At 36.5% G+C, this 26445-nt stretch overlaps 1 protein-coding gene across 1 annotated transcript in view; it reads left to right on the forward strand.

The window, feature by feature from the left end:
- LOC5569987 (integrator complex subunit 3 homolog) overlaps nucleotides 1-22845 on the forward strand; it is an 85414-nt gene extending 62569 nt beyond the window's left edge. The window contains exons 10-12 of the mRNA XM_021844319.1: nucleotides 3905-4036; nucleotides 4918-5097; nucleotides 22615-22845. Of these exons, the coding sequence (XP_021700011.1) occupies nucleotides 3905-4036; nucleotides 4918-5097; nucleotides 22615-22665 (363 nt within the window). The 3' untranslated portion in view covers nucleotides 22666-22845. The remainder of the gene's footprint in view (nucleotides 1-3904; nucleotides 4037-4917; nucleotides 5098-22614) is intronic.
- The last annotated feature ends 3600 nt before the right edge of the window (nucleotides 22846-26445 follow it).

Below are 26445 nucleotides of genomic sequence, written 5' to 3' on the forward strand. Positions count from 1 at the left end.
TGTTACTTATGTTATTGTTCATTGGGACGCCTTAACAAATGTTAAATAAAAAATCGTGAATATAGCTGTTGGTTTTTGAACTTATTGCTCAAACGATAAATTTTTCACTTGCCCCACAAGTGTACTTTTTTCTTCGATTTTACATAAACATAAATTTCAGCATACTGCTTATATTTGGTGGGAGTCAAACTAAAAAATATGTGATTTTAACTGTGATCGATGGGATGAGTTAGACTTCCTGCGAGTGGGGTTTTCAAACCGGAAGTTCAGGTCTGGACATGTTTTTCAACCGGAAATAAGTGTTCCATAGTCACATATTTTACAACCTTAACAACGAAACAAATGTCAAACGATAGGTTTTAGCCCTTTTTGGACAGCGGATCAAGGCAAGAATACATCATTTGGTTTATTTTCTTACATGGGACGAAAGCCGGAACCTGTTTCCGAAAACACTTTACGGGCTGGTGCCGCGGTCAATAAACACATGTAAGTTTGTCCCACAGTGACAATACGGCTACTTGAACGTCATGAAATCATCTCAGAAAAGCAATGCACGACATCAACTATCAATATTGTCAACCCCTTTGATTGCAAACATAGCACATAAAATAAAAAAAGATTCGCCTCTGTTTCTTGATCAGAATGAGAGTGAGTCAGCGAATGTTACAAGTGTTGACACACAGTGATCGGCGCCAAACAGTGGGTGGTGGTGTGTAAAGAAACTATAAGCAAAGAAACGAAATGTTCCAATTGGAATTCCAAGTTTACTGTCAATGTCATTCCAATCGAGCAGAAGACTTGGTCGGCGTTAAGTCAGAGGGGACCAAGTACAAAACTTGGGAAAATTGGATTATTCTCTCATTAGATGCGAAATTACATTACCTCCGTTACACTTTGATCAGATTTTATGAATGCTGTAAACTGCGAGAGATATGCAATAAATTTACTTTGGATGATCAATAAAAATCGGTAAAAGTGTGCAGTCAGAGTGGACCAAGTGCTTATTACCATAATAGCGAAAATGATCAGCGCGCTGAGGAATGCGAGGAAATAAAAAGCATTTCAAGAGATTCGACAGATTTTTCGACATCGAATGATTCTTCTACTTATCCATCAATAGAAATTTATAAATATTACTTAATTCGATGCATTTGATTTTGATTCATGACCATTTACCATATTTGGATGAGTGGTCAGAAATTGCAACAATTTCTGTGCAGACAGAGAGGACCAAGTGTTGAAAAGCAATAAACTGATTGATTATTGCATTTTTTGAGTAAATTTCAGAGTCCGATAGAAGTTTATGGTGGTTCTCTGGTGTATGTATGGAATGTCCTAGGACCCGCTTATTGGACCAGTATGTTTTGGTTGGTACTCAAGATTTTCACTTGGTCCACTCTGACTGAACGCGTATTTGAATATTTCTGGTCTTCAATGCCCTGACCCTACAAAACCTTAATTTTCAAGCCATCAAAATGCCACTGATTTCGGGATTGACGATATGGATAATTGAAGAATTTACGATACGATTGTCGAAGGGTCTTGATAATCTGTTTATCTTAGAGATATGCACCCAGTTTGACCATGCAAGCATTAAATGATTGTTATTTTCCTAGAAATTGTTCAGTCAGAGTGAACCAACTCACTGAACGGTGGTTTTTAGTTCAGTCAGAGTGGACCAAGTACACATAGCCCATCAAAAAACCGTTCTATCAGAGGTGTAGATTATGATTTTTCGTGATTATCACTTCACATTATATTGTTTGAAAGTAACACAAAGATGGGTAGAAATATTGAACCAAAATTAAAACGAGTTCAAAAATTACAGAGCGTTAGACTTTAAACCCATTTTTCTCAAAATATGAAAAATGTCACTTGGTCCACTCTGACTTAACGCCGACCACTTGTCAAACACTTTTTCACACAAGCTGAAAACGGCTCACACAAAAATGTTACCGCCCACGAAAATTTTGCTTCTTCTGAAGTAGCATATTTTCTGAATACATGAGTGTCGATTGCAATTTTCATGCTTTGCATAAAGAATGCTCTACTCATTACATTGGTTTTACACACATTCAGTCAATTTTTCATTCGTTACCCAAACCTGTGAAAATTCAACACATAAAACCTGTGACTCCCTTTTAGCGTGGGATTTAACATTGACAGTGCTGCGTAATAGATTTGGCATAGTTGCTAGCTGATTTATTTTGAATATGATCAGATTTCGTCTCTTTATAATTTAGTCTCTTTAGTGGTGTGTCTGCTTGTTTTCGTTCGTGGCTCGTTATTTTTAATGAACGATATATGTCATGCTTGTTGTATGAATGCAGGCGGATAAATGGGATGAAATTATGGTTCGTGTGTCAATGATCGTTAAATTTTCCAAAGCCTGTTTCCGATGAATCAGGAACAAACATAGATAATTGAAAAAATAGGCATGCGACCGTTCAGGCATCAGAAAATAATCTCAGCGTTGCTGTAAGAACATGCTTTTTTACGTAAAGATGCTTCGGTCAGATGAACAGACAATGGCCGGTTCCTAAAGTCACTGACGGTGATTCAGGGAACAAACATGAATAAAAGGTAAAACTAGATATGCGACTACTCAAACTTCATAAAACAACCTCAGCGTTGCTGTATGAACATGCTTTTTACATGTTTTACATGTTTTTACATGTACCTATTATTCATGTATGTTCCCTGAATCACCGGAAGTGACTTCAGAAACTGGCCATTGTCTGTTCATCAGGCCGAAGTATACAAATATGCAATACAAACAAAAGCACGTTCTTATAGCAACGCTGAAGTTATTTCTTGAAATTTGAGCGATCAGATGCCTAGTTTTGCCAATTATATATGTTTGTTTCTGTCATTGTCATTGTCTGACCATCTGGCCGAATCATAACGATATTCACCTCACTGAAAAACCTCAAGTCTTCCGAGCTAAAAGTTACGTCAGTTCGAATTTTCGAACGTGGTTTTGTAAAATCTTAGTTTTCGTTGATATTTTTACTTTAATTAACCTACGTATCAACTCGAACACTTAGATTTATGCTCTAAATCGTCCGTGCGTGATAAAAATTCATCGAAATTTATTTTTTCTCGGTAAAAGGCACGGTGTTCATTTTACCACCCCTGTTCATTTTTCCACCATTTCCCCTACTCGTATCCACTGGATACGAGTAACTGACACTGAAAAAGACTGTAAGTGGTAGTCGAAATACGCGTATCTGTCGAAGATAAGCATTTAGGAGCGGAATTAAAAGGTACACGGAACTCCATCTACTTTTAAGTTTCGCTATTGAGATTCTGCTCAGAGGATTAGAACATTAATAATGGTGGTAAGCTCCATCAAAGTTAATACGCCAATCGCGTATTATCCTCGATTTTACTATAGTAAAATCGAGGATAATACGCGATTGGCGTATTAACTTCGATGGAGCTTACCACCATAAGAGTGGTAAAACTTATCTTTAAACATTGGTTTCGTTGTTAAAGTTGTAAAATATGTGACTAGGGAACACTTATTTCCGGCTGAAAAACATGTCCAGACTTGAACTTCCGGTTTGAAACTCATCCCATTGATCATAGTGAAAACCGCATTTCGTTAAACTTATTTATTTCTGAGCACCAGTAGATTGCAAAACAAAGGTCTGTCCCGGGGCTTTGAGGGTTAACTAAGATGCACGAGAAAAGTTTGAGTGCAAATGTTGTTTGATTTATTTTAATGTTAACTTAGAAATATTTTTAAATAATCCTGCTCGAAAGTTTTACCCCCGTTTTACTCTTCTTAAATACATTATCTTTACGTTTAAAAACCCTTCCCCAAAGAACCAAATCCTGGTTGCGCTACTGGTACAGGTTTATTTCATCTTACATTTTTCTATTATGATTTCCATTCTAGATACTTAATCACTTAGAACACTTCCGAAGAAGTTGTCGTCATGGCAATGGTACTGGTACTGGCCTTTACGTTCAGAATGAAATGCAAAGATCATTGCAACAAGCGTTTGCCCATAGCACAGATACTCAAAAGGTAAGAATTATCATTTTTCTCTATTTTGTACAACTAGAGTTAGTTTGATACGTTACAAGTTTTGGACTGTTTTCGGTTGTTGTGGAACTAAACAATGTATGCCTATAAGAAGATTTGTGAAAAAAAAAACATTTTTCTCAAAAGCTATACACTATCATGGGTCACCCACTATTATGGGTAATTTTCAATTGAAATGCGTGTGGAGCACAGTGATTAATAATCGTCACAAGGTGCCCCATAATAGTGTTAGCAGTGTATGTGTTACGAAAATTCTGAGAACAAAATCGAAATCAGGGGGCCAGCGAAAAAGAAATCAGCGAAAAGGAGGAGAAGAAGCCGAAGGAGCATTTTATGAAATCGTATTCACGACTTATATGCTGTAAAAATTAGTTTCTTTTATCAATTCTAACAGAGAAAACTGCTTTTTTCAGTTTTCACTTTTACTTAATTTTTAACTGGCCTTATAAGTAGCGTTTTAGTAAATTAACAATGAGCATCTGATAAAATGATTCATTATTATTATTATTATTATTTATTAGCGACACTTTACCATTCGTTTGGCATTCGTGTCGGGATTTGCGAAAATGATTCATGTCATTAAAAATTCCTATATATTACCACCATTACTCTGCAATTCCTGAACATTATTGAGTAATGAATTATTACATAGCTCAAAACACTTACGTAATAAAAAGTGTTGCGTATTGCCATTGATTTCAGTTATGTAGTGACTATAAGGACACTGCATAATTCCGTGCAGAAAAGCCTATTACTATGAGAAATTGCAGAAATACATTTATAATTAGCTTTTGGTCATTCTATCTTTATTCGAGATTTTTTATGGTTTAACATTTGTGTCTTTTACTTTTATTTTGCTCCAGAAACACTTTGCAGACTTATTTGCGTTAGCTGCAGAAGATGAGACTTCCGCAACAGTTGGACGCAGAAGTACCAGTAGCCGAGGACGCAAACCACCTGCCAATAAGAAAGATTCTACAACTTCCAACAGCAGTTCAAAAAAGAATTTGGATAATGCATACGCCAGTGATGACTCCACCGATGTAAGTAACGGAAAACCATGTTGGTAATTGTACACTATTGCAGGAATTTCTCAGCGTTGCCTAATCCTTAACCGCGGATCCTTTGGAGTAATTTGATAACCTTTTTATTTATAAAAACGGGAAGGGATTTTTATTTTGGGAATTCATTAAAAGAGGCATCCCTGGTAACATTAGTAGCTGAATAACAGCCTATTCGACTTAGAAGAGGTTGTATAAATAACATTTTAGCTGAATAAGCCGTTATTCAGGGGTCTACCACAAAAGGCCGAAACATACAAAAGGCCGAATCATAAAAGGCCGAAACATACAAAAGGCCGAATCACAAAAGGCCGAAACATACAAAAGGCCGAATCACAGAAGGCCGAATCATAAAAGGCCGAATCATAAAAGGCCGAATCACAAAAGACCGAATCACAGAAGGCCGAAATTGTAAAATAAATTTTAGGGAAAGCCACATATATTCAGCTCCGTTTTCTACAATATTATGGACATTTTTACAGAAGGGTAAGCGGGACAAGATGCACAAGTAACATTACTAACTGAATAAAAGTGTATGGTTAGTGGTTTTTGGGTGTGTCAGTTGGTCTATTCTGACACATAAAAAAAAAGTTCTATAATTGGAGCTTTAGTAGTCGTGTTGTTGTATTTTGTACAACATAAGTGTAAAAACCTCGCGAAAACTTGAAGGGTATACAGTGCCTCTTCGATATTGGCAACATGCAAAAAAAAACATGTTGTCTAAATTGAACCGTTGAATTTAATATCGCCGTAATAATTAATACGAATTAAATTTGTCTATTTTGAATATGGTAAGCCTTAAGAATGCCCACAGAATCATTAAGATTAACAGGATTTGTGACCAGGCTTGGGAACTGTGACCACTATTTACCACAGTTCATTGATTCTGCCAGTCAACCAAAACACAAAGCAGCAGCAGCATCAATACCATCAGGTGTTGCGCTGCCAACGGTTCACACACTGCTTGACTGTTTTTGTCTCTCCTCTATGACCGTTTTCGGGCAGCCAATTCAATCGCTAATATTTCGCTTGTGTTTTCAACTAATTGAAATCTATCAGCGTCAATAGCAAGAGCACAATCATTCCGTTGCGATACATATAAACCAGAGTCTATGAATGGAGAGTTGCGCAAAGAGAACTGGCAACAAGTTCCCCAATCACAAATCATTTAATTATTTTGGCCACCTATTTTACTGTGTGCGCTTTCAAGTGACTTCACTCAAATGTACTCTCAGCTCGAATGTTTGTTTATCAATTGCAAAGAACAAAATTGAGCTTAATCTCTGGTTTCGTAATTATAAAGTAATCACAATGATGTGTTTAGTAGAGTATTGCAACAGCACATACGACAAACAGCTTGAACTCAAAAACTTGATCTTTTTCGGTTTCCGCTCCGCGCAACTGACAAAACAGTGAATTTCTTTTTGCCGTTTGCCGCCCCAAAGGGAATTAACTGAAAACAGCCGCATCTATAGCGTCAGTCTGTGTTGAATAACAATTATATATTTTTTAAACTAATTAATTTTGAATAGTTTATTAAATTGCAGTTACATTTCAACTATTGAACGGATTGATATATTTCCACTGATGGGGTGAGATTACTTACATTACTGTTACATTACATGTAACAAGTAGGGGGCTCATTCACAAATCATAGGCCCTAAAGAGTAATTATTTCGTTACATACCTAATTGTAAATCTTTTTTTTTTAATTTCGTCACGATAACAATACCCCTCTCGTCTCAAAACGTGTTTGTTTATTCTGCTCGATAGGTAGACGATTTGACAGTTCAATAGCAGAGTCTATGAATGGAGAGTTGCGCAAAGAGAACTGGCAACAAGTTCCCCAATCACTAATCATTTAATTATTCTGGTCACCTATTTTACTGTTTGCGCTTTCCAGTGACTTTACTCAAATGCGCTCTCAATTCGAATGTTTTTTTCTACAAAGACGCAAAGAACGAAATTGAAATTGATCTCTGGTTTTGTAATTATAAAGTAATAACAATGAAATGTTTCATAGAGAATTTCAACAACACATACAACACACAGCATGAACTCGAAATTTTGATCTTTTTCGGTTTCCGCGCGACGAGCAACTGAAAAAAACAATGAATTTCTCTTAGCCGTTTGCCCTCTGGGAATTGACCGAAAACAGTCGCATCTGTAGCGTAAATCTGGGTTGAATAACTAATAGTTTTCAAACTCTCCAATGTTGTATAGTTTATTATATTTCAGTTGCATTTCAACTATGAAACGGAGCTATAAATTTCCATTGATGGAGAGAGTTTACTTACATTACCGTTACATTACATGTAACAAGAAGGGGGTTCATTCACAAATTATAGGCCCTAAAGAGCAATTATTTTGTTACATCATCGTATTACACCGTAACTTAATCTGTAGCAATATTTTTTTTTTATTTCGTCACGTTAACAATACTTCTCTCGCCCATAAACGTGTTTGTTTATTTTGCTCGATAGGTTGACGATTTGACAGTTCAATAGGTAGACTTGGTTTCAGTCTTCGCGCAACTCTCCATTCATCGACTCTGATATAAACAAGTTCAATTTTATCGAGCAAAAATGCAAAACTCCGAAAACCGCAAAAATCACGTCACCACTGTGCTCGAGTCATTTCGCATTCGGGTTTGAAAAACGTTGGGAAGAAGAAGATTACATATACAAAGGTATCGACCGTGATAATTTTATTTGAATTTGTTTATCGGCATTTCGGTCTATTTTGCTCGAAGTAAGAGGGAGCATGGAGAAGAAAGCAATGAATACTAGATGGATAGATACCGTAAGGGAACGGCGAAGTGACGTTTCAAGTAATACTGTTTTATATGGTATGCCCTCTTCAACATCTAATCCAATTTCTCTCGCCGTTCCCTTACGGTATCTATCCATCTAGTATTCATTGCTTTCTTCTCCATGCTCCCTCTTACTTCGAGCAAAATAGACCGAAATGCCGATAAACAAATTCAAATAAAATTATCACGGTCGATACCTTTGTATATAAAATAACAAACGGCTAAAAACAAAAAACGCAGTTCATAATTAAATGGTCATGTGTGTGGCTTATCGGGGAGAAATACACATGATATGGACAAACCATCCATGATTGTGTAATGATTCCCCAATAATATAAGCCATCGATCGATAGAACCTGCTTGATCGCCAAACAGTATTAGGGCGCTTGAAACCTCCTTCCTTTTGGCTGTCTTGGTAGTGTCATTCTCAAAACACACCCAAGCCGTTCCCATAGGGGACGTTAGCCACAAGGAAGTGACGTTTCAAGTAATACTGTTTCATATGGTATGCCCTCTTCAACATCTAATCCAATTTCTCTCGCCGTTCCCTTACGGTATCTATCCATCTAGTATTCATTGCTTTCTTCTCCATGCTCCCTCTTACTTCGAGCAAAATAGACCGAAATGCCGATAAACAAATTCAAATAAAATTATCACGGTCGATACCTTTGTATATAAAATAACAAACGGCTAAAAACAAAAAACGCAGTTCATAATTAAATGGTCATGTGTGTGGCTTATCGGGGAGAAATACACATGATATGGACAAACCATCCATGATTGTGTAATGATTCCCCAATAATATAAGCCATCGATCGATAGAACCTGCTTGATCGCCAAACAGTATTAGGGCGCTTGAAACCTCCTTCCTTTTGGCTGTCTTGGTAGTGTCATTCTCAAAACACACCCAAGCCGTTCCCATAGGGGACGTTAGCCACAAGGAAGTGACGTTTCAAGTAATACTGTTTCATATGGTATGCCCTCTTCAACATCTAATCCAATTTCTCTCGCCGTTCCCTTACGGTATCTATCCATCTAGTATTCATTGCTTTCTTCTCCATGCTCCCTCTTACTTCGAGCAAAATAGACCGAAATGCCGATAAACAAATTCAAATAAAATTATCACGGTCGATACCTTTGTATATAAAATAACAAACGGCTAAAAACAAAAAACGCAGTTCATAATTAAATGGTCATGTGTGTGGCTTATCGGGGAGAAATACACATGATATGGACAAACCATCCATGATTGTGTAATGATTCCCCAATAATATAAGCCATCGATCGATAGAACCTGCTTGATCGCCAAACAGTATTAGGGCGCTTGAAACCTCCTTCCTTTTGGCTGTCTTGGTAGTGTCATTCTCAAAACACACCCAAGCCGTTCCCATAGGGGACGTTAGCCACAAGGAAGTGACGTTTCAAGTAATACTGTTTCATATGGTATGCCCTCTTCAACATCTAATCCAATTTCTCTCGCCGTTCCCTTACGGTATCTATCCATCTAGTATTCATTGCTTTCTTCTCCATGCTCCCTCTTACTTCGAGCAAAATAGACCGAAATGCCGATAAACAAATTCAAATAAAATTATCACGGTCGATACCTTTGTATATAAAATAACAAACGGCTAAAAACAAAAAACGCAGTTCATAATTAAATGGTCATGTGTGTGGCTTATCGGGGAGAAATACACATGATATGGACAAACCATCCATGATTGTGTAATGATTCCCCAATAATATAAGCCATCGATCGATAGAACCTGCTTGATCGCCAAACAGTATTAGGGCGCTTGAAACCTCCTTCCTTTTGGCTGTCTTGGTAGTGTCATTCTCAAAACACACCCAAGCCGTTCCCATAGGGGACGTTAGCCACAAGGAAGTGACGTTTCAAGTAATACTGTTTCATATGGTATGCCCTCTTCAACATCTAATCCAATTTCTCTCGCCGTTCCCTTACGGTATCTATCCATCTAGTATTCATTGCTTTCTTCTCCATGCTCCCTCTTACTTCGAGCAAAATAGACCGAAATGCCGATAAACAAATTCAAACGAAGAAGATTACAGTTTTGAAGAGCCGTGACATTTTTTTTTGTTTTGAACGGTCATGGTTTGCTTTGGATTTTGATGGTCGTGTAGAAAAATGTGAATGTCGAGGTGGTAAATGTTTGCTACAGTACATTTCCCATCCCTGTTTGTGACTGACCATGATCCATTTTTGTGTACATGGATTTCCGTGTTGCCAAATTCAAACCGAGTCAAAATCGGACAGGCACTGTACGATGAAAAGTATTCTCGGTAAACTTACTATTCTGGAGACTGGAGAATCTGACAAGAGTTCGCGTTGAAAATCAATCAAATTGCTTGCTTGTTGGTAGTGACAAATTGGATAGAATTCGCGGAGCGCTATTTGGTTATCAAGTCTTGTGCTCTTGAAAATTTGAAGTGTGGCTTCGTTCTACAATCACCTTAAACACTTGTTATACCCTATCTCAGCAATCATTCTCCTGCTTGTTGCGTAGGGGCAATGGGGACAATATGAACATACGGGGCAATATGAGCCACCCCGGATTTGATTTCAAAAACAGTGTTTTAACACAGACAAACAGACTTAACACTTAGAACAAATCGCGATTAAAATCATAGTCGCGGGAACATGTACGCCCAATGCTAAAATGACTGTGTTTGGTCGATGAGCCAACAGGTGGCGGTAGTGTGTAAACGTGAAACACGAACAAAAACGATGCCAGCGCTGTGGGCGGTGGGTTGGCCACCTACCATAAATTTGAACCGACAGTTAATAAGGTGGTCGATAGACATCGATGAGAGTGTGACGTCTGTTTGTCTGTGGTTTTAATATCTAGTGTCATTGTGATCCGCTAGAGGATGCTTCAAATAGCCACCACAATGAAAACCGTAAGAAAATTCGTTTCAAAACACGAAATATTCACAAAAATGTACAAATTTGTCTTTTGTTATGAAAAGCTTATAATTTTGGTAGTTTTCAATTAATGCCATTATATTTATTATTCTGATAAATTTTACACGCAAAAAAAGGTACGATAAAAAGTAACGATAACGCAAAAAAAGGTACGATAAAAAGTAACCATTTTAGGGTGTTAACTTAAGCGCTCGCACCGGCATTTTTCAGCAGACCATAAATGCGCCTGATTTTACCATGTCTGTAGTTGGAATCAGATTGTTGTAAATTATTTTTGTCAAATGTACCAGTAATGCGGTGGGGTGTACCGTAAACATAGTAAATTGGTCTGAATTTCCATGGTAGTTTTAAGAATGGGCGTAGTCAGCTAAAATGGTTATTTTTACCACAGAATTTTTCCCCGTGTACCAATCCATTGAAACTTCTAATAATACCGTGGACGTACCATATTTGACGCGGTTAAGAAAATTCTAAATTCAAACACTTGTCAAATCGTCTAAATCTATCCGATTTTGTTGAAATTTGAATCTATGCTAGCTCAACTATTATAGAATTAGGGAAAAATCAGTAAAAAAATATTAAACGATTTTTTCTTCATGTTTGATTGACTTTTTGTGGAACACATTAGGTTCCTTAATTGACGCATCAATTCTTCAATGTGCCTAATTTGACGCATTATGTTCCTTATTTGACGCACTTACAAATAATTGCTAAAGTTTAAAATATACAACAGTTTCAGTATTCAATAGTTCAATTAATTGAAAAAAAGCGTTTTAGAGAGGACATAAAAGTTAGAACCTTTGGAAAAAGTTTTGAATGACGTCATCCGGTAGTCACTTTAGCTATGTGTTTAGTTAGTGTAGAAAGTAAAACCGGCGATTGAGTTCAATCCATAGTTAAGCATTATTGTTTAGTTTAATGTATCTTCGTCGTGATATTAAACAAGGGAAAGATTTGAAAACTATGTTGCGCTGGAACGGGGAAGGTAGTTGCTAAAATAAGGACAAATTGGTCAAAAACTAGAACGAAAACAATCGGTTCCAAAAATGGCCGTTTGATAATCTTCGTTACTTATAACACGTGAACTACGCCTACTTGTCCCATGTTCTATGTCACCCTTATGGACCGCGGGACAAATATGCGTAGAACCAACGGCAGTATGGGCCTCGAAATAGATCGAGAACCATATATGGGTCATACATTAAGTACGTCATGTTATTAGGGGGAAGGAGGTGTTCTGCAAGATGTGACGAATCATACAAGTTTTTTGAAGGCTCCATATAAAAAGTGTGAAGTAGGGCGAATGGGCGGGGTTTTTGTAGAAAATGGTATGTTTTTGTGACACGTATCTCATGGACACACCCCCTATTGTATAAATTATACGAAACAAATCATTGAAGCTACACCTCACCTCCTGACGCATTTATTGAAGCTTCCTTGAAACATTAGGGGACGTCCATAAACCGCGATAAATTGTACAATTTTCAACCCCTCTCAACCTTGGCCACATTTATTTTATGAAAAGTGCGAATATTTTGTATGAATCGTTGCGTTTCCTTGAACCTCCTCCTCTTCCTAAAAACGTGACGTAATCTATGGATGACCCTTTACATCCGATTACATAAAGCCTCGGATTGTTCTGCGGACGGATTTTTTGAATGCAAGCACCATAAATATTTATTTTCCTATTTTCGATTCAACAAAACATGCTGACAAAATAGCAAATAATTAGGAACATTGTGTGCCTAACTTGACGCACAAGATTTTCATACAACAATATGTCTTAAAGCTTAAAAGTAGAAAACTTTCGACGTCAATTCATGAATAAAATAATATTACTGACTGTTGTTGATTATATTGCTGTCAAACAGCACAATAATTTCACGAAAATTGATCAACAATAGTTAGCACATTCACTAAGGAATGAAAAAATTGACGCACTTGTCGGATGCATTTTCAAATAAATTTTATTTTTTAACTATTATCAATCAAATATAAACTTTTTTCGATTGGAATCCTTCAATAACATGTAAATAAAGATTAAGCAATACATTTTTGAGTGCTAGTCTGATCTAGAATTAATTTATGATAACATTAATTAGAAAATGCGTCAAGTTTGGACCCGCGTCAAATATGGTACGTTTACGGTATCTTCCAATGCTCTTTCAGCTGCACTAGTGAGATATTATGATTTGTTCGGAAACATTATAAAAAAACAGCAAGTCAAATTGTCCCATAATGAAAAGTAACCGCATATCAGTCACACTACAGATTTCCGCACCGTGTAACACAAAAACGAACCGCTACTGAGCAATTCGTGAGCGAAATTAAATTTAGTCGTAAACAAAACTATTGGAAAACAGAATATTTTTTAAAAAGTGAAGGGACAAACGGTGTTTTAAACATAAACATGAATTGCCTAAAGATAGACTGCTTTTTTACTGCATAGTAATCTTAGTGCACCATTACAAGTGGAACACTTTGCTAGAGAATAGGTTGAACCAAATGTCACAATTTAATACTAGAATTATGTGGTCTGTTTACTATATGTAACATTTCTGTCAAAAATAAGCCGCTAGAAGTAATAATTTCATGCAAAGCTAACAGAATTTCCTTTTCTATATTATACTGTTTATCATTAGCTTTTCTCTATATTGTTTTAAATAAAAATCATACGATTGAATGAGGTGGTTCATACTGCCCCGTTGGGTGGCTCATAATGCCCAATATGGTTGGTGAACACGCAGAAAAACATGTTTTTTTTTTAAACGTTCCTAAACAAAAATCAAGTTGATTTTAACATAAATTATCGACATAACATGTGGAAGAAAACATGTTATAGTACAAGTCACTTGCATTTACACGATAGTTTTTTCTGCTTATCTTTGCATTCCACGACGTTTTCTTTAGGTGGCTCATATTGCCCCGATCACCCCTAAAAGACTATGTTGGCATTATACCGGGTAAACGCTTGCTGTCGGAACTCGCTGTTGCTCGTCGGACCTAAAAAAGGAAAAACATCCTATGCTTGCATTATACCGGGCAAACGCTTGGATTTGCTTTTTGCATGACACCGAATAGATGCTATGCACAACCTTCGGATATCGGAGACTTCGGCGGCCTTCTGCTGCCTCAGTTTCTCTAAGCTCAATGCGGCTTCGCCGCATGTAAATTTTGCACTGTTTACTGACATGACTGCATTTAACAAAGCATGGACTTGTTCTTTTCATATCCAAGCTTTATTCTTTAGGGTTGTAACTCTAATTCGGCCTTCTGTGATTCGGCTTTTGTGATTCGGCCTTTCGTGATTCAGCCTTCTGTGATTCGGCCTTCTGTGCACTCAAAATAATCCAAACGTCATTGTTACGTGAAAACATACGTGATTTTTTTTCCATCGCACTTTTCACGTAGCACCTACGTGAATCGTTGGTAGCACAGAATGAACGCATGAACTATTGAACTCCGCTTGTTCCACCGGCGCTACCCGTAAAGCTACGTGGATTTTCCCGTAGCTTTTACGAAGCGTTTCAATATATCCTACATTGTTTTCTATTTACATTTATTGAAATAGAAGCCCCTTATTTTTAACAGACTTCTGAAGTAAACTTTTTCCCAATTCGAAAACTGTAAATAAACTTTAAAGATGGATGTATTTATTATATACAATCTAAGCATTTCAAACAGAGAGTCCAGTGACACTGGATATGTTGCTCCCAAATTTTGTGACTGGACGATTTTGCTGTAGCCTTTACATGCAGTAATTGATATTAAATTAGGTATGAAATAACAGGATTCTTCGGTATTCTACGCATATTTACCTTTAAATCAATCTTAAATGAGGTTTGAAGTTCAGCAGCTCCCAAAGTTTATCGAAAATATTGCGGGCGCCATCTTAGCATTCGAGTTCAATAGGCCAGGAGAAGTGGATGAACTTGTCATTCATTTTTCTGTCAAATCTCATACAAAATCTACTTTTTCTCTGACAGAAATTCACTCTAGGTGAACCACTTCCCCTGGCCTATACTGATTGTACGTGCGATACGCAAATGTCAAAATGAATTTAGGGGTTTACCTCGTTTGGCATAATGCCATATGGCATAATGCCGTTTGGCATAATAGGTTTGGCATAATGTCATTTGGCATAACGGTCGTTTGGCATAATCGCCATTTGGCATAACAGCCGTTTGGCATAATTGTGAAAAACGTTGAATTTGATCAAATTCCTTCCATTAAGCAAAGCGACTGTTGATAAACTGCTCCCGATCGTACATTCTGCTGTTAATTTTTAATAGGACATACTGTAGATCTTCATTTTTTAAAGAAACCAACATCTAATAAAGCTCTTTTGGAATTGCATCATACATGGTTCCCGATGCCATTATGTCCGGGGTATTATAGCGCTATTATTATTCAAAACATAACAAAAATGTGTCCAATGCCATGTTGTTTGAAAAAAAAAAGAAGGAACATGATATTTTCTGACGCACATTATGGTCCCGGATATTACTGTACCATTGTAGTATCTTCCTTTTCAAATTATGCCAAACGACCATTATGCCAAACGACTATTATGCCAAACAACTGTTAAGCCAAACGACTATTATGCCAAACGACTTTATGCCAAACGACTGTATGCCAAACGGCATTATGCCAAACGGCATTATGCCAAATGGCATTATGCCAAACGGGGTAGACCCGAATTTAGGTACCTACGTGATTTTCACGTCAGTGTGATAGGTAATCTCAGTAACAATCACCGAGTGTCCATTTGGTGGTTATGTATGGTTTAGTAATCATTACCTTAGTCAGGTGAAGTGGACATAAAATGAATTTAGAACGGTCTACGTGATTTTTCACGTAGCAATGACGTTTGGATTTTTTTGAGTGTGTATTCGGCCTTTTGTTGTAGGCTATAATGTATTTGGCCTTTTGTGATTCGGCCTTCTGTGATAATCCCTTATTCAGCTATCAATGTTACTTGAGATGTCGGCTCCGTAAAGCGAAAAAAATGGCGGTTAAGCCTTTCAAATAAAAGAATAAAAAATGTCATCATTCGTGATGTTTTCGGATATGTCATGTATTTTCACCATGATAGATTCGTTAGCTAAAGATAGACGAACTTGATACGGAACACCATCCAATACGATGTGAAGTTTCTCGTTGTGTTTGACTTCCATATCGGCAGTTTGTTGGTCGATACACTTTACGTAGGAACAATTATGCACATGGTCCATTTGGAGCCTTTAAAGCTGCTCAATCCGTAAACCCAGCATTTCACTTACGAACGGATAAATATCGGAGAACGAAGGTCGAGTTTTAAATTATAAAAATAAACTTTGAGCGATTAAATGAAGTTGACGACCCTTAGGAACATTTACCCGAATTAATGATCATACGTAATTTATTCAAATAAAAAAATAACTAATTAGGGGGGAGTCATCTATGCCCGGACACTTTTTGATTTTTGGTAATATTTCCAAATCTACATTTGTTTTACCGTTTAGTTTTGTACAGTCTAACGAATTAACAATATTTTAAGTAAAAAACAACATTAGGCAAAAAAATAAACTTTTACAAAGAATTTTTATGGTGGTTTTTTTCTGTTCGGAACATAAACCACTGCGACCAATATTTGATCTATTGTAGTATATCCCGTGTCCTTTGTTTAGTGCGTGTCGTGTTAATTTACCACTATTGAGAAGTGTTAAAATATTCGGTTTTCTTACAGTTGTAATTCCTAACTTGATCGCAGGAACGGATTCTAAAAAGTTCCGCTATTTATACCCTTTGAAAAATGTGGTGGGTATATTCTACACAGGCGCGCCTCCGGGGGACGCCATTTGGCATAACGGTCGTTTGGCATAATAGTCATTTGGCATAATGGACGTTTTGCATAATCATTGAAAACTGAGTTGCTATGTTTTTGGCATTACCATTGCTAACATTCTCATATGTGATTTTCACTTCTTTTGGTCATAGGCTGTTCTTTCTCATTACGTTGTTAAACTAGTGGTTTGCATTGTAACTACTAACATTTTCATTGACAATTTTGCCTTCTTTCTTTTTTAGTATTATAACTACTAACATTTTCATCGACGATTTGCCCTTCTTTTGATCACCAGATCTTCTTTTAGGTAGCACTATTTAATTTTCTAATTTCTTTTCTTTTATACCAAACGTCCATTATGCCAAATGACCATTATGCCAAACGACTTTATGCCAAATGGATTTATGCCAAATGACTTTATGCCAAACGGGGTAGCCCCCGCGCCTCCTTATCGGTCAAAATCAGATCCCTTGATAAAGCCAAGAAATTACACCGATATCACAGACAAACAGACGTCACACTTTCATCGATTCGAATATCTGGTAGGTGGTCAATCGCAGCGCTCGCGTCGTTTTTGTTCGTGTTTGACATTTACACACTACCGCCACCTGTTGGTCCATCGGCCAACTACAGTGTTTTTAGCATTGGGTGTACATGTTTTCGCGACTATGATTTTGATCGCGATTCTTCTAAGTGTTACGTCTGTTTCTCTGTGCCGATATTGTCCATGTATCAGAATCCTAGTCTTTACTTCTTTAAACTAGAGAACTAAATAAATAAAATATTAGAAAACAAATTATTTTACTCGACTCATTTTTTTCCTTGTCTCAAGATCATTCTCGGCAACTGGGAAACCCGAGACTTGTCACTTGCAACAAGGTTTAAAAATGTAACAAGGACTAAAAAATGTTCCTTTGATTACTATAATATCCTGTTCTCTTCGTTTGAAGCAATCAGGACTAGGGTTCACTCACATAACATAAGTGGAACTCGAGCTTAAAAAGTTGTGATACCCACTTTAATATTTGCATGCTGGTATAAGGACATCGAAATGTCAAAAGAATTATACCACCAATACATTGATCGACATTGTATAGAGCGCTGCATATGACGAGCCTAACCTCACTTATTTGACAGCTGCTGGTCCTGTTGTTTACGTTTCGGACTTAGTCGTTTTTTCCATCATTTTTTCATCTTCGCATTTCTATCACCAGCATGCTGATGGTGACGATTTTTCACGGTAGGAAGATAGAATAATACGATCCGTGGGTATCTGCAGTGGATTTGACCTCTCCTCGCAGCAAACTTTCACGAAATTAAGAATGATTCGAAAAAAGTACTAAGTCCAAACTGTAAACAACAGGACCAGTACCTGTCAAAATTGATGCGTGACGTCACAGTGCAGTGGAGTATTGAATTGAATCAAAGATAACGTATGCAGAATGGCAACGAAGGGAATCAAAATAAATATTTTTGGTACAGCTTTAGAGTTAGATTTCGGCCTCTCATATCCGAGATTATTGAGTCAATGTATAAGCTATCTATGTTGTTTCTAACATAAAGTATTTTTAGATGAATGAACGGAAGAATTTTGGAAAAGAACAACTTTTTCACGTTATTAAAAAGGAATTTGACAGGAAATAATATTCTCACTGAGATCACATTTTGTAGTAATGAAACATGAATATTGGAGATTGTGGAAGAAAACATTTAAGGTACCCCGGGGCAAGTGGGACATAAAAAAACGATAGTTCAGACAGATTGTTCAATATTATTCAAAAAGGTCAATACTTTGCAAATCCAACAACACGGTCACATTTTGGTAACATATTTGCTGGTGTGTGCATGAATTTGATCGAATAATTTTAAAATTGTGAAAACCTTAGAAGAAAGATGGACAATGAGCCATTAGACGCATGTACTTCGCTAAACGGGGCAAGTGGGACACATCCAGTTTCATGCGTCAAACCACATCAGTAAGTCAACCATTGCAATAATAGGATTGATAAATCATAGATTGTTAATTTTGAGTACATATGTGATGTACATAAGAGATCAACCAGAAAATACGTAACGTTTCAAGAAGAAAACATAAATGTAAGGTTATGTCACATCGCATTTAATTTTAACTGAAAATTCCTCACTAAAAGCGTAAAGAGGTATAAAACATGTTCAATGTATATCATTAATAAGTTATCAATCGAAATGCAGTATGTAAACTTTCAATAATTGACGAATTTTTAAATATTTTATTGTTATTTGTTATTACTGTTATGCATGGTGGAAAACCACTCAATGAGATGGAACTGTTTTCCGCAACTACTGGATTTGATAGAAATATCAAATAAAGTTCAATAAAAATAGTATAGTAAACGTTCTTATGATGCTTTTTAAAATTTTATCTCGGTATTCATTCAATTTTAAATTCATATTTTGAAAATAAAAGTAGAAAAAAAATGTAGCAAAATTAGTCATTTTTTCTCCCTATTCAACAACCACGTAATATAAGATTGATTTTTGTTTTAATAAAAATCATTCATTTCAATGTTTTAGAGCTACTCTCTAGGAAAATGTTTGAAACCTGTAGGAAAAGTTTTAATTTTGGTGCTTGTTTCGATAAGTCCCACTTACCCCGGGTATAAATATATTTCGGGGTAAGTTAGACTATAGAAATTTTCATATAGAATGAAAACAAAATACCTGTTTATCGTAAGGGACGGTCCATTAATTACGTAAGACAATTTTGGAGATTTTTCAAACCCCCCTCCCTCCATGGTAAGATTATTTGTTAGAAAATAAAAAATAATTTGTATGGCGCGTAAGAAATCTCAAACTCCGCCTCCCCCCATAATCCCTTACGTAATTAATGGAAGACCCCTAAGCAGCTTGTAACAATACTTAAGGTTGTAGCTTACCGATGGTAATTCGATTTATAACACAATTATTTTTTGCGAACTAATGCAGAACGTGAAACGTGTCACAATTTATCATGCAAGTTGAAAATGGTGCTGAGCTGACAACTGTTACATGGAGCACATGGTATTAAAAAATAACAATAATGTTTGTACTAAATACTTTCCTTATCATTGTATCTTCAACTTTCTAGAAGTATACCCCCTTGAAAAACTTTTCCTAAACGAGCTATGACGGAATGTCCCACTTACCCCGGTTTCTCACTTGCCCCGGGGTACCTTACATTTTATGAAAATTTAATTAGTTTTATCTTGAGACATTGCTTTTCAGCGTTCCCCGATCTCAATGTTTGCAATCTTTGCAGCAACCGGGCTATTGCTCGAATTATATGGTTTTTGTTTCCATTGGCAATATTGATTGCCATTGGATATTGATGTCTTCTATACTAGATATACCACTTGCTAGCAGCTGAAAGTGGGTACAAACTTTTCAACTTGCTGTGGCCTCTGTGTTCCACATATGTTATGTGGTTCACTGGTAGATCTTTACCCCATAACTCGCCACGAAAAGTTGATCTAACCGCCTTATGGTGGGTTACATTATTATGTACCAAAAAATCGTATGCACTGAAATGGTTCCTCCTCCTCTATCGCCGGCCAAGGGGTGATTCGTATGACAGCATATGCCATGTGGGTTCAATCTTTACATGATGTACAGCGTATGAAGCATATTAGCGAGATCATACGTCGTCAGTTCCATAGACTTCTCTTGGTCATCGTATCGTCGTATGTTGCTCTAGCGGTTGCTTGTACTAAATACAATGTTACAATGAGAATGTTTTCGGGAAACCACCGCGTTTATAGTTGTTGACAATTTCTTTGCCAGCTCAAAGGTTTTAAATGCGGTCTTGAAGTGTACTCTTAGGTACAGTCAACTCTCCCTTACGTATGTATACCCTCAAATTTTCAACGATGTATGTTCTTTAGTTTTTGAGATATATTTTTTTTGAAATTAAAATCTAAAAAACTATACGAGCTATCGCCGCATAATTTTATTGCTGAACAGCAAGGAAACTATTTGAAATATTTGAAAAACAATTTAAAATTAAATGAGTGCATAATAATATGTGATTTTTCGGAAAAATTTTCTTTTGTTATACAAGACGCCATTCAGGGTTTTCACTGGGCAAATGCACAGTGCACAATCCATCCCTTTGCCATCTATTACAAAGATGAATCTTCCGGATTAGAATTAACAAGTTTCATGGCCATTGCAGAATTTACTAAACATAATCACGTTGCAGTTCGTTTATTCATATCGAGTTGCGTGCAATTTATCAAAAATAAGATTCCTGGCTTGCAAAAAAATCATTTTTTCTCAGATGAGCCAGGTAGTCAATATAAAATAAAATGACAGCCTATAATTTATGTCATATGCGAACAGATTTTGGTGTTACTGCAGAGTGGAATGTTTTCGCTACGTGTCATGACTAAGGACCATACGATGCTTTAGGTGGAGTTTTAAAACGGAATGCTACAAAAGCGAACCTGCAGGGTCAGCATATTACAAACAGCCAATGAACTTTATTTATGACTAGTGGTCCCGGTAAACTTCGTCTTGCCATCAAGTAGGCTGTTGTAGAACGTCATGTAATCCCCCACACAAAATGACACGTTACCCAAGTAACCACAAGCATTATACCATTGCATTAATTTGATCGAAAGTCAACATTTTTGCATTAATAATGTTATCATGCATTTTATTCAATAACTGTCAAGCAATGATGCATTTGATTAACATTGTAAATGCTTTGTAGCATTATTTTAATATAGCATTATGCTAAGCGTTTAGAGTGAATATACAGTTATGCTGTCATACAAGATTGCATAACCTCATTAAACGCACTCGAATCTGTAATAAATAAGTAGACGATCGAGCACGTTCGCACTCGCTTATTACGTTTTGTGGATATGGAAGATAATGAAATGACTTTCTTTTTATTCATAAGGAGCGAGAGGAAATGTCGATCAGTTTCTCTCCCCTGAAATAGGTTTTAACGCGCTAGGGCTTTGTTTTGTGGTTTAAGTTCTGTTATTTCCTCTACGAGAAAGAATGGTGATCAATTCTTTCTATTGATGTTTCATTTGGTGTGGAACAGGAAATCAATCGCCGAAGAGAATTCTTTCTATTCGTAATAACCTGAGCGAATAGTAATGTTAACACACAGTGGCTACGTTTATAAGGAACTTTTATCCTACCTTATTACATCAGCACCAACGACAGGACACCAACGGCGCCAGGCATCCAGCACACCATCATCCTAGTTGTGGGTTCGAATCCTGAATTCCAACAAAAAAAAAATCATTAGGCTGGTAAAGAAAACCATTGAAAGGTAGTCCAATGGATTCATTGTTTTGTTTATTTTTTAACGCAAAGCCCTAAACATACATTATTTTAAGCTAATATACATCATGAACCCTAAATATACAAACATAAATGCTTTAGTAGGGCTTGTGCATTAAAACTGCTTTACCAAGTAATTGCATTAATTTGGTTGTTGTGGGGCCCTTTTCCAACTTTTAAATTATGCTTTATAAAGCTCTTAAAGGTTATGTCACTTTAAAACAAAATCTGATAGCACACTATAGAGCAAACATAAAGTATTCATATATAGCTTCGTGGTTACTTGGGTAGTCTTCTCCGTTTCACCAATTATTCCGGAGTCTTTCTCGAAATTTTTCTTCGCACGATCATATTGCATCTCTTGTGGAGTGCAACAGTGAAAAACTTACGTCAATCCGTTCCATCAGTTGTCAAGCCATTTCGTGACATACAAACACCACTCCATTTTTATTCATATAGAAGATAGATAGATAGATGGGTAGAATAGATAGATAATATATAATAGGGTAACGTATACACCAAGTTATATACGTTACCCTATTCATTTATTACCTTTTACATTAGCTAATAATTTCATTCCTTTTGTTTCTTTTTCAATTTCAGGAAGATTGGTCGAAGCAAAAATCTGGCAAACGACGAAAAAAAAGCATTTAGCGATTCCGATTGACACATCTTTTCCGTGAGATTATTGATATTCTGCTCCACATATCGTTGCATTCAACACCCGGCAAATGCCTGAAACTCAACGTTCAATGTTCAAGATATGCAGCATGCCATTATTTCTATTTGGATTATTTTTATCAATAAAAAACAGTCAATACACTTTTTAATAAACCCGTTTTTAATTCCAAAAACGTTTCACGAATGGTGGAGGTAGTAGTAAAACGGGTTGAGGAATAAAAAAAAATCTTCAAGAAATATTCGTAAACTCGTTTTTTCATATCCGAATGCGCCATTCCAAAGATTTCTATTTCATCTAAAAATAACGAGTAGTGTTTTGATTCCGTTGAATCTGTTGCATGCTCCTTTGTGAGCGAGCGACGCACAGTGGCCCACAGCTGGCCAAAAAGTTAAAAAATGAAGTTTGCCAAATTCCTCTCGAATCTTTTACTTGATTTCTTCAGTATTGAATAACAATTTCCCCAAAGTTTGAGATCGATCTCTGTATATTTCGATTTTTCAACAGCATGTGACCTGGAGAGATGTCAGAGAATGGCGTCAAAAAAAGGATATGTACGTATTTATTGATTAACTATCGCAATCTAACTCCAATTAACTTCAAAGTTGGGGTGTATATACTTTGATGGTACATTAACAGTTTGTCCAAGAAATAATGAAAAATATTTAGGGGGAAGTCCTCTATGGCCGGACTAACAGCCTCTATTGCCCGGACAGTTTGAATTTTTCTAAAAACGAATAATGATACTAAGATTTTAATATTCCAGGATTATAACACACTTAATTTAGAATGCCGAAATCTCGGCTTATTTCAACCGAGATCCGCACAGCCGAGTAGTCGGCCTTCAAATTTCCTGGGATCTCAGCAAATAAAAGCCGAGTATCAGCAAATCAATGCTTCGTTGCTAAGCAACCGGACAATTTTTAGCTGAGTCTCGGTTAAAAATCGGAAAACCGAGATTCGCACAGCCGAGCTCGTGAAAAAATCTAAGTGTGTACTAAACACATTTTTGCATTGTATACACGCTATGATGTTTTTATGTCCAAACGTAAACAAACAATAGCTGTCGAAGGTTTCATCCTGATTCGATCTATTGAAAAAATGTGAAACGATAAAAATTTCATACAAGTGTAGTTGCAAATGTTTCTTCTAATTTAGGCTGAATTGTATCCGTACGTTCACTTCAGTAAGCTTAGATCAACCACAATGCAAAATTTATTAGAAAAGTAGAATTTCGAAGAAAAGCAACCTTTTTGTGAAACCTCTATGGCCGGACAGTGAAAATGTTAACCTAATAACTGGGAATCTAAGTTTTTGGTTCGCTTTTTATCATAAACTGTAGGGTACAAAAAAACGAACAAGCAAACAAAAATAGAGCATAAACACGAATTCGATCCTTGGGTGCCCTTATAAAGTGGCTGTAAACATGATGCTTTTTAAAGACAAATGAGCCCAGATTAGCCGTAGCGGTAAAACGCGCAGCTATTCAGCAAGACCAAGCTGAGGGTCGTGGGTTCGAATCCCACCGTCGAAGGATCTTTTCGGGTTGGAAATTTTCTCGACTTCCCAGGGCATAGAGTACCGTAAGGACGCCATTCACCGCTCATTTAACAGCAATTTCAACACATTAAATTCTGTCAAAAATCGGTTTTTCGATATTTTTCGCAAACTTTTTGCGCTAGACGCAGGATAAAACATTTGTTTTTGTAGGAAAGAAGTTGAAATCTGAACAACGTATAAATGGTACCGAATAACATGTATGCCAATGATACATGTGTAGGTCGCCATTCACCGCTCATCCTAAGTATGAGGCTCTATATACACAACTAGTTGGAATTAATTTACTTTCATTAGCTGGTGACACATTCCACGCCACATCTACGCCAAGATATCAAAAATTCAAACTCTGAAATATTTCCAAAGCTATGCAGAACATGAAAGACAATATGTTGAATTGTAATAAAAAACATAAATTTCATTGAAAATACAGAGAAAAACCATACCTGCAAAGTTATATAAAGTTTATATAATTTATTGGTGAGAAATTGAGACATTAAACAACTTTTTTATAAAAGCCTGTATCATAGTTTATCAAGTGTAATACGATTGTCTTATCCGTTAACTAGAAGGGTATTAGATGACATTGTTATGTGCGGGTTTAATTCTTTCAAACGAATTATTGGTTTCTTTGAAAACGTATTTTTCAATAGTCACTGTATTATGGTGTCGCGTTACGAAAATTGCCTTATTTTTGACATTGTAAAAATAAATACATTCTTATAGAACTCTTAATATTTTGGATTCTCTTCCTAACTCGTCAAGATACATGTTTCCATAAAAAAAGATTTAAAATCGGACGATTCTTCAAAAAGTTACACTAGGTGCAAAGTTTTGGTGTCGCGTTACGTTAACTTTTAAACCCTAAATTTTCAGCATGAAACTAACAAATTTCAAAATGCTCGTTCTCAGGCAATGCTACAACCGATTTTCGAAATTTTTTTTTATTTTTAGTAGATGGAAATAGTTTATAATAGCTTTCAGCGTTGGTGCCACCCACTAAAAACCTCCCCGTTTCTGTTAAAATGGTGGGTAATGTCTGTTTTCTCTTGTTTTTCACTCAAAATCTGATCAAGTAGCTCTGTTTTTTAATAAACTCGTTGGCTAGTGACCCAAATCTTATCAGACAGGTGCCGTCTAGTGCAGGAATAGTCCTTTTACATGGTGTGGAATAACTTGGCTTCGATGGTAAACAACGTGGTTTTCCAGCGGATAATCCGGAATATCCGTAAAAATGGTCAATTCATGAAAATAATCCAAGACAGTTTTTTTTTTTGCAAACTCATCAGAATCCCTTATTATAAAACGTAATAGATTATTTGAATTGTTCATGGACCTAGGTGGTCACAATAAAGGCCTCTGCGAAGATCCGGAACATCCGTAAAAATGGTAATTTCGTGAAAATCATCCTAGATCACTGCGTTTTTTTTTTCAAAACATATAAGAAATCAATTACTAAACATAACGGATGATTGGGATTGTTCTTGGATTAGGTAGCCACTATAAAACTCTTAAGAGGATCTAGAGCAACCGTAAAAAAGGTCATCCCCGTAAAAATTAAAATCTTCTGGATGTGTTGTCATGACATTTATCCATGTTGACATTCCATCCTTTACGTTGTATAATAATGAATTTGATTAATTTTGCAATAAACTTATGGTGATCAAGGTGGTCTTTAATTTCAATACAAATTATACTTCTTCTTCTTCCCTGGCGTTACGTCCTCACTGGACAGAGCCTGCTTCTCAGTTTAGTGTCTTATGAGTACTTCCACAGTTATTAACTGAGAGCTTTCTATGCCAAATTTGCCATTTTCACATTCGTATATCGTGTGCAGGTACGATTATAACTCTATACTCAGGAAAGTCAAGGAAATTTCTTTACGAAAAGATCCTGGACCGACGGGATCGAACCAGACACCCCTTCAGCATGGTTTTGCTATGTAGCCCGCGGACTCAAACCACTCGGCTAGAAGGCCCCCAGTTAGTACGCGTACCGCCGTGCGGGGTGACATTGGCCTAGGGGGTGATCTTGACCGCCCTTTTCGATGCATCTCATGACTAGTACGGAGTCAAAAAACTAATCTATGACCATCCCAGTGGCTAATTATAACGTACTCTTGAAGCTTGCCACATATATTTTTTATTGTTCTGGTTTTAGTTTTGCTGTAAAAATCTTGGCTCCCAAAGTTACCCTTA

This window comes from Aedes aegypti, chromosome 2 (genome assembly GCF_002204515.2).
Source record: "Aedes aegypti strain LVP_AGWG chromosome 2, AaegL5.0 Primary Assembly, whole genome shotgun sequence".
Classification (NCBI taxonomy): Eukaryota; Metazoa; Arthropoda; class Insecta; order Diptera; family Culicidae; genus Aedes; species Aedes aegypti.